We start from the raw sequence: 10,240 nt of genomic DNA on the forward strand, positions 1-10,240 counted from the left end.
TACTTTAATCCTCTTCGGCGCGAAGACGGTGCCGTCGCGCCGTTTTCATGTGTCTTGTTTTAACCGAGACACCGGGCTACAATCGCGCGATCGGGTCATCGTGACGTAGCCAATGACAGAAAGCCAAAGACGGAAAGCGCTCTCGATTATAAAATTAACGCGACGCATCCCGTCTTTTCCTTGATGTGTAAAGACATTTCTTTTGTAACGCTCGAATAATACTAATATTTGATCGAGATATCGTGTAATCTTTAATTTCTCATTGCTACACTGAGAAAAAGGTACTTGGAAATTTAGTCGTGTATATAAATTTATTTCATTTAAATAAATCTTCATTTAAAATTTTCACGGAAATGTATATGTACCGTTATCATAATCAATTTTTTTTTGTAATCAGTAAATATCGCAGAAAAATGTCACAAGTGATATTTGCTTGCTAACGTTTCCATGTAACTGCTGGTTTTATTAATGCTATTCTAGCGATTTGTCATGTTTAGATGTAGCTTTTATGGAAATGCGTAATACACTTTTGACTTATAAAGTGAAGAGACGTAACGCACACACATACGTAGTCGAAATAATATTACAAAATTCTAGATAACACGTTAATTAAAATATATTTCAGTATAAAATATATTTTCTAGAACGAGATAAGATCTGGCGGGTCTGATTTTACTGAATGGCGATGCGATACGCGATATATTACGACAATAATTGTCATCGGGCATGATGGATTATAGTCGATCATCGTGTCTCGGGATTCACGCGTGTACAACATGCGCACGAGACGGCGGAAGGAAGGATGCCAGGAAGGGCGACCTGTATCGGAGGTGAATCTGAGCACCGATCGGGGCGGCGGGGCAGGTGCAGGTGCCTCTAGAAACCGGCGACGAACGAACGGTAGGGACGGCGACACGGAGGGAGGGAGGCGTAAAGGAAGGGGAGGCAAACGGGCCCTGCACGCGCCTCTGACGCGCCGATGCCACCGATATCTTCTTCTTAAACTTTCCTATCCGCTCATTCATGCCCAACTAAATGCCTATAATTTCGGGTATGATTACAGGGCACCGTAACCAACGCCCCGTGGACTCATGCTGCCCCGCCGAGAGAGGGAGAGGGAGAGGGAAAGAGAGGGAAAGAGAGGGAAAGAGCTCGTTATGCAAGGGGGCCCGACGAAATTGAAACGGAACGAGCCGGGATCCCTCGGGTTCGCCGTTCGTTTGAGGACGATTCTTTCCCTGCGCCTCGTCCCCTCGCGCACAGGTAACGTATATATAATAACATATAAATCCCCCTCCCCTGCTCCCCAGCTCCGCATCAATTCGGACGGCCGATGACAGGTGGTCCCGCGTGATTATTACTAATTTGCTGTGGGCTTAAGCAAACAGAGAAATCGCCACGACTATCCAGGTGCCTTGTATCTCGGTGCAGCCTACCGAAATATGCCGAGCTCACGATCCGACCGCTTCGGCTTCTCGTGAGAGCCACAATTCGGTCTCTTAATTGCGTCCCGATATACAGGGTGTTCGAAATATAATGCATTTAGAAGTAAGGGAATTTAAGAGTGTATTTCTCAGTAAGCTCGTCTAAACGGAATAAAAAGATGCTGAGGAGACGATTAAAAAGATCCTCTACAAAGACTACTGAGCCCTGAGAATTTCCGTTTTTCAATTATATATATTATCTTTTTATTCCTGAGAAAGATAAAAATGTCAACGGAAGAAATACGAGTTTATAGCGCAGTGCCCGCGTCATTAAATCATTAAACCGTATGATCGCTGCGGGATCGCCATGGTGGTCGTCGGAAAATTGAAGGATAAAGATCCTTCATCGAAGTAAATCAAAATGGCGGCTGATAATAGTGATGCATTATAATTGGCGTGCTAAAGGAAGTTACGGAAGCTACGGGGACGATCGCCAAGAGCGGCATAATTAAATGTACGTTCTTCGAGTCTCGTGTGTGACGTACGTGCCGCGATCGTTTTCACGGAATGAAATCGGCGCGCCTCGCCGTATCATTATGATAATGATTTCCACACCGGGAATCCCTTGGACACGCGTTTTATTAAAAGAGTTATCTGACGCGGGCAAAATGCGCCTAGCCCTCCGGCCGTGCCAGGTAAATAGGTTCTGCAGAGCGTTCGCACCAATAAGACAAGTTCGCGCGTACAAAATGACAGACCTCGGCCACGATACAAATACCGAAATTGTTGGAGGCTCGTGTGTTTAAGTGAAAGAGGTATGATTATATACACTTTACTCGCGCACGGAACAGCCGCCCTCCTGTCGATTCAGCCCAGTTTCTTTGCTTTAAAAGTAAACTTCCCATATTACAAATTAAAAAACTGTCCCCTTTTTTTTAAATCAAAAGTCAAAACGAACGTTCGTTTACGTCCGTCAACGAAAAAGTGTCGTTGATTTGCAAAAATACGACGAATGCTGCGCTAATTTCGCTCACGTTGAGATAATTGAAGAATTATCTGATTTTGTCAATAATGTAGTTATTTCGACATGTGATATGGCACCCCAAATTGTAATTTTACTTTGACCTCAATTAAACTTTTTTGAGCTTATACACTGAAAAGATACTTGAAAATTTATTTGTGGGATATGAATTTATTTTTTATACATTTTTATTTGAACGTGGCGGAATCAAATTTTATTCCTAGCAAATAAATCAATTAACAAAAGAAATGAGATATATTTTACAAAAATGCGTTGTGTTTTTTCAGTGTTTTGTGCCTTCAAATGGCAGTTATCGGAAAATTTCAAATTTTAAAATTAAGAAAAGATTTTCGGCAAAATCTCTTAAAATTTCCCATCGTATATAGTCAATAGGTTAAACGGGAAGAGGTCCACTCTTGAAAAGGATATGTTACCGATTTTATTATGATTTATGACGATTTTCCACGCTGATTGATTCTCTTGTCGTGCTAATTTCGAGCAACTGTCATCGCGCAACTTAGCAAATGTGATAACTTGCGGATGGTTATAATTGCAATTATTTGTATAAAACGGAAAGTAAAAAAACTATAATAGCGCACGCGAAGCGCGCATCTGTGATGTCTAGTGTATTAAAAGAGGCGTGAAAGATCTAAGGTCGAAGATCGAGTGAAATTTCAACTCGGAGTATCTCGTGTCTCTTCCCGCGCTTTTTGCCCTTTCAAACCCGTTCGACGGACTCGCGCCTCTTTACAAGTTTCACACGTGGCTAAAACTGCAATTCATTACAAAAGACGCACTCACCTCATGATGGTGGATTAAGAAGTCGGTGGCGGGTGGTGGTGGCGGATGTGGTTCCGCGGCAGAGACCTCCTGGAGTAGCCCCACGTGATCCCAACAGTCCTCGGACATGTCCATGGTCGGGCCTTTCTTCTCCGTCCCTTCGCTCTCTCTTTGGACGGATGCTCCCCCCGTGGAGAACGGGGTGGATTCGTGACTTCCTGTTTCTCTTTCGCGTTTATGAGACACGTCCTCTTAATTCTCCGGATTCACAACTGCGTATACGCGCGCGTGCAAGGTGGTTTCGATCGAGCGGGGGTAAGGGAGGAGAGGGTTAGGCTCTCGGTCACTTCCAAAAAATCCAGTCACGTATCCCAGTCACAATGATATCGTGACACACACATACACACACCGGGAGGCCGGTGCACCACGAGAAGAGGAAAGTTTATGAAGAGGTGATCCTCCCCCGCGTAACGCAAATTGTATATACGTACGTAGCACACACCGAGTCGCCGACGACGGAGATCGACGTGTCGCGTGACCGCGCTCTCTGACGAACGACAAAACGAGGCGGCGGCGGCGGCGACGACGACGGCGGCGTCGAGGACACGACGACGGCCGTCGGTGGTGGTCAGTCGGCGTGGAATGAAGTTCGCGCGCGGGTTAGGTTGGGTTAGCCAGCGAGCGGGAGTTGTGCAGCATCAGAGCGCGCGCGGCGAGAGAGACGAGAGAGGGTTCGTCGCCGGCCTGAGAGAGGGGGGAGAGGAGAATAGAGGGAGCGAGAGATAGGCAGGAGAGAGAGAGAGTGAGCGAGCGAGCGAGTGAACGAGAGGGTGAAAACGACGGCGGGTGGGGTGCGGAGAGCGAGAGAGCGGGAGAGCGAGAGAGCGCGAGCGAAAGAGAGAGAGAGAGAGGCGTAAGGCGTAAGTCTGCCCTAGTCGCTCGCTTAACCGTGCAGGAGGTGGCGCCAATATAAACCGTACCCCTCCTCCGAGGCCCCCCTCCGACAAAGAGCTTGCGTATAATACCTGTATGCGTCTGTTGGTAGACCATCCCGCCTACCCAACTACCGTACTGCGGGATTTGTGATCCGTGCCGCCGGTAATTATTGCGATTTCACTTATATCCCGACCCGCTTTAACCCCACGTACTACCCTCCCCTTCCCTACCTCAATCCTCTCCTCCCCCCCCCCTCGCCGAGCTGAGCTGACCGCGGGAATTCGATGAGATGCCGAAGTGCCGGGATTAAGGAGAATATTGGAATCGCATCGAGGTTACACCTTCTTCGCCCTCTCGCGTGATGCGAGAAATACACACGATTTATTTATCTCGCGAATACAGGCGTTACCGCGAGGGAAACTTTTCATGCCAGCCATTTCATCAATCTGTATAAAAAAAAAAGAGAGTCCGACAATAGCGTACGGATATTTAATTGACATTGTTTCAGTGGGCATTCGGAAGCTATCATCAACCTAAACATTTTTTTGTATAGCGTTGATAATAAAGCGGTGCTTTGCGGGGCTCGGTGCGCGCGATAAGAAGAAGGAAATGTCGCGATAGTGCAAAAGATAAATATCCTTCCACAAAGTATTTAACGAAACATCGTTTGCCCTCGTATCTGCTCCGATCGCGAATATTTTACGCACGTACGACCGAGTTTACATAGGCGACGCGAGTAGCGCGGGAAAAAGTGCATCGAGTTCACGTTTTCGCGGGAAGAACGAAACATATACGTGCGCGAAGGGATGCGACGCGCAATCGAACGGACGAAGGGTTGGAATGCGATATGAACGCGTTAATGCGTCGTTACTGACAACGACACGATACGTTCGATGGAACCTCTCCTTCCCCTCGCGCCCTCCGTTCGAGCCCTTCCATCGATTTACCCACCGACAATTGTGTCCGGCTACTTTTCTCTCTCTCTCTCTCTCTCTCTCTCTCTCTTTTTTTATTAACTTCTCGATCGCATTTTAATTCCCCCGTTGCTGCCCCGGCGCTGACTGACGTCCGCTTAAAACGTTACTAATACTCGACACTTGTCAGTCGTTATCATCGCGCGGTGCAGCTCGATGCAACGCGCGCGTCGACGCGGCCGATGATTGATGGAGTCGTATATAAACGTTTGTAATTTAAGCGATTCCGGATTCGAACGCTCCCGTACGTATCGATACTTTAGCTCGGCGATTGAAACTTAAACGACCGCTGCGCGCGGCAATTACCCGTATATACCCGCGGAACGAGTATACGCGACGCCTGAAATGCACCACCGCCGTCGCGAATTTGCGCCCAATAAACGTCAGTCAATAAACGTCATCGTGGAAATGAATCGTGTCGAGAATTTGTTTTAACGATCGGAATACACGCGGATTTTTTTTTAAATGGCGACCGATAGATTCGCGCGGGGTCGAAGAACGGAAATGGAAAAAAAAGAAGAAACTAATCGCGACGAGGAAATCGAGCGTTCGGGGACGCCGCCGTCGCAAGGTTGACACACGTCTGCCGGGTAATAAGTAATCTGGCTCACGTGCAAACGATTTTTGTCGCGCGCCGCGCGCCGGGACCGCCGGGCATATAAAACAAGATTGCCATTAGCCGCGTCGGCGAGGTGCACTTTGTTCACCGGCCGACCGCCAGTCTTCGACGATAAACGCGCTGCCGGTTGGAGTGTTGGCCGAGTCCTCAACTTTGTGTGCACGCGCCGTCGAGGACTGCCGGGGACGACGACGACGAGGGCATGTCGGCCGGCCCAGGCGAGCCGGGGCATCGTGATAATATTGCATTGCCTATATACCACTCGAGAGGCAACCCCGGGCCGCGATCGCGAATCTTTGAAGTCCGCGTTGGCTTCCGTCCGCCCGTCGGCAGACGGCGACGGCGCGCGAGGCGGGATGTGTGTGGTAAAAATCGCGCGCAAAACTGTGGGAAAGCCAAATATACACACGCGGGCGTCCCCTTGAGAGAATCCTCGCCCGTTTTCTTAGCGTGCGTGCGTGCGTGCGTGCGTGGAGCGTGGGTATACGGGCGAGCACCTGTGACAACTTCTAATACCCGTCTGGTAAACGGTAGGCTAGATCGTGCGGTCCGATAACTTCCGCGCTCGCTTTCTTCGACCGACGAGCGAGAAAGACTCCGCGTTTTTCTACGACCCCTTCGATTCATTAGTAGCTGCATCCAACGAAATGCTTTACGTTCCTGATATTATTTGCGTCTTCACCTGTGTCCCATCTGCCCTCGATGCTTCTCCTTCGACATAATTAACTGTTTCTGTCCACTCGGACAGACCTGACGTCTGCTATATCGCTCATCATCAAAAGATAAAATGCTTGGAAATACGAGGGTTCGATGAAAAGTAATGCCGCCATACCTTGAATGACTGAATAGGAATAGTTTAATAAGTGAAACACTGAAATGGAAAGAATATAATTATATAATATAATTAGATATAATTTTTCATTATGTGTAATATATTTCTCAATGTAGTAGATAACTTAATAAACTTCTACTGACGACAAATTTCGTCAAGCTGTTTTGAAAAATTTCGTGCACGGTATATATGAAGAAATTGCTAATTTGACCATCTGACTAAATAAAGGTTATTAAATGTGTCGGATTCCGATACTTTTATATGATTCATCTCGCGATGAAGGAGCGATCTAGGGATTCCGCGACGCGTTCTAGAGTATACGTGGAGTAAATGCAGTCGCGATGCGGCAGCGGATCTCTTCCGGACCTCCCATCGTCCGATTTAACGAGACCACCGGAGGTACGACGGTTAAAAACCGCTCGCAAAAACCGACCAAAGTACGGTCTTTATACGGTTCGTTTTATATCGCGACCGATTCGCCGAACGACGCGCTCCAATTACGGACGAATATATACGTCGCTTCTGTCGTATATATTGCCCCCGCGACCCTATCGCCGCCTTTATATGGCAAGTGGAGATCGAGAGAGCGCGCTATATGTCTCCGTTCAGCATGAGTTTAGTGTTTGCTCGTTAATTTTACTCACTGTAAATGTAACGACGTAATTTCGTTGCTGTAAAATGTTGGAAAATTATTTGACTCTGAGAAAACGTGAAATTTATTCGCTTATTTAAGCGAATATTTATCCACATTGTATCGATTTAAAGAATTCAACAATGTACTTTCGCGTTAACTGAATTGTTTTTATAATTATTGATGCATATGTTATTCTTATTACAAATTAAATTCTGCAATGCTAATACTCGAAGCATGTCGTCGGTATTTACAGATAGAGTTCTCGGAGGCAAGGAATTCTTAATGTTTCGCGCGAAAGTCCTTTTTATGTTTGCAAGAGAACAATGTAGCTCGCGATGGCGCGTAAGAAATATAAATAATCATGTTTCATATTATTATCTTCGACACGAACGCTTCTTTAAATATTACAATATCCATGACCTTTGCTATTTATTATCACGCTAAAAATTATTTTTCCTTCAAAAAAGAGTTCTAGTTTGCGCATTAATAAGCAATGTTAACATCGTTGCATTTTAGATTTTACTTTTATAAAAATTGCCATTTCTATTCCAGTATTCTCTAAAAAAAAAGATTAATATTACACTTTAGAGCAACTTATCAGAGATTTCTTCGCCAACGCGTCTTATTTTATCTTAAACTTATCTTAAAACTGGAAAAAGTGGCAATTATTATTACAACGTTATCATGATTTTGCAATGTATTTACTAGGGAGCGTGCTTTACAACATTGTACGTTGCAATCTTCCTAAAAATATAATTTTAAATTACTATACTATATGTCTGATTTCGTATCATAAATGCAATTTTGAATCGCATGTCATTTCGAATCTCAAGCACAATTTTTAATTACACGTAATTTTTAATTTTACGCAGTTTAAAATAATCAAAATGTACATAATAAAATTTTGCAAACAATAAAATTTTCAAAAATTATATAAAAAATATATGCAGCATATATACAGCCATATAAAAATTCGTGAAACTTTAATTTTCTACATTTAGGTATTTGACAAATAAACACTTCATTTCAAATGTAATTTTGAGCAGGTGTTTACGATCTTTAATTGCAGATGTGATTTAAAATTGTATGCAAATTTGCGGTTAAAAATTCAAGTGCATTGCAATTCAAGAAAAAAAAATTGCTAATGACGTATCGCAAAATCACACATCTCTGCCGCGATCGTGTTTCCATATCCTTCCAAATATAGCCGTAAACGGGAATCGTAACAGAGGCTATAATTTTGACGCGCTGAACTTTCGTTTTGCCGCAAACGCATATACGCGGGGCGCATATCTGGCATATCAATCATCGAGATCGCGTCGCACCGGCGGAACGTAAATATCATTTTCGCGTGTCCGACGAGGCACCGGAATTCGCACTCATCGGGTATACCTCGTCAGTCCCGATCTCCGGTTTATGGAGTGCATCTCACTCTCCCGTTTGCTTCTCGCGTGAACGCGAACACGACGGCGACGGCGACGGGTAGAGAATCAACGCGGGCAGCCGGTAAGTGGGCTGTCACAGCTCCTCCTTAGAATCTCCAAGTCGGCAATCGCGCGGTTTGCGCGCGGACAAAGCGCGGCGACAACGCAAGTTCTGGTTCTTACGTTATGCATGTGCGACATAAGCATAACGCGAAGGAGAACACGGGTAGATGATATCGTAGATGCACCTCGGGACCGGCGGGGCGTCTCGACGCGATTCTTTGTCCTCGATCCCGGCCGCTCGTTTCCCTCTGGTCGCGGTCACTCCCCCCTCGACCCCGACTGCGCGCATTTCACGGGAATATTATCTAGTCTTGCCTATCCGTGCCCAATCTCGTGCATCAATCCCGCCGAGTTTGCAAAATTGTGCGCCGCCGGCGAGGCCAAGGTGTACACGTAATTCGCGACAAAAGGTTACGCACGTGCGTGGATGCGTATCGTGCCGCTTCTCTGTGCTACAATTCTCGCTACAATTCTGTTGAACTTTATGCGATACCTCGTTTAGCATCTGGCAATGAGACGCGCCTTTTAATCCAAGAATAGTAACCTGGGGTTTTCTTACATTCCAGTGTTGCAAAAATACAGCATACTTTTTTATAATTCATCCATACCCCTTTCTCATTCCGAAACTTAATTTGTACAACGTAAGTAAATTATAACTCATAGTACAGATTTGTTGAATTGAGCACAATATTCTAGGTAATCATTTACATTATAAAATCAATCAAATATAATAGAAATTTATATTGTAAATTTGAAATAATAATATAAGCTTTTGAATGAAATTTTAGTTAAAAAATATTATAAGTTATTAATATTTTTATGTTCATACAATATAAAAGGTTTATATCATATTTCTATAAATATTTATTTTTATTGAAAAATACTTTGTATAATTATTCTATAACATTTTTTATGTATTAAATAAGTATGATAAGAATAAATTTTAATCATTCTGCACAAGAACATATACAACATAAAAAACTTTATTAATACATTACTTCTAACCGACCGTAATATGTTAAACATATCAATGAGTTGTAAATCGCTTATAACGATCAAACATTGGATCTTAGTGATGGATATGATTTTTTTCTCTATTAAATTTAATTTTCTTTGGCTTTTATTTTAAACTGCACGCCGACAGAATTCGTCGGACTTAAAATACAGTTAATAAGCTAAATTTCGAGTCTCGAGAACATAAATAACTTTACATGATAACAACTTACAATCAATCTTAATTTAAAGTACTATGAAATGAATATTGTATAAATTTTATTTCTTTTTTGATAACTACTTCTTACGAATTTTTAAATATACAATTTCAACGCGAAAACTGACAACATAAAGCATTTTATTAACGAAAGAAATATTGTCATAATAACCTGTTTAATGTGTTTTTCCATTTGTTTAACTTTTTTCTCATTTTTTCCCCGAAAATATTGACTCTACATAATAATATTAATAAATTATAGAGCAATCAATAATACATAATATATCGTAGTTAATAACAACGACTTTTAATTGAAATGTAAA

General features: G+C 43.6%; 1 protein-coding gene across 1 annotated transcript in view; it reads right to left on the reverse strand.

The window, feature by feature from the left end:
• Positions 1-3,952, reverse strand: part of LOC105836386 (homeobox protein caupolican) — a 71,174-nt gene extending 67,222 nt beyond the window's left edge. Inside the window, exon 1 of the mRNA XM_036282679.1 lies at positions 3,247-3,952. Coding sequence (XP_036138572.1) covers positions 3,247-3,360 — 114 coding nt within the window. The 5' untranslated portion in view covers positions 3,361-3,952. The remainder of the gene's footprint in view (positions 1-3,246) is intronic.
• Between the last annotated feature and the right edge of the window lie 6,288 nt (positions 3,953-10,240).

Source organism: Monomorium pharaonis, chromosome 2, assembly GCF_013373865.1.
Source record: "Monomorium pharaonis isolate MP-MQ-018 chromosome 2, ASM1337386v2, whole genome shotgun sequence".
Classification (NCBI taxonomy): domain Eukaryota; kingdom Metazoa; phylum Arthropoda; class Insecta; order Hymenoptera; family Formicidae; genus Monomorium; species Monomorium pharaonis.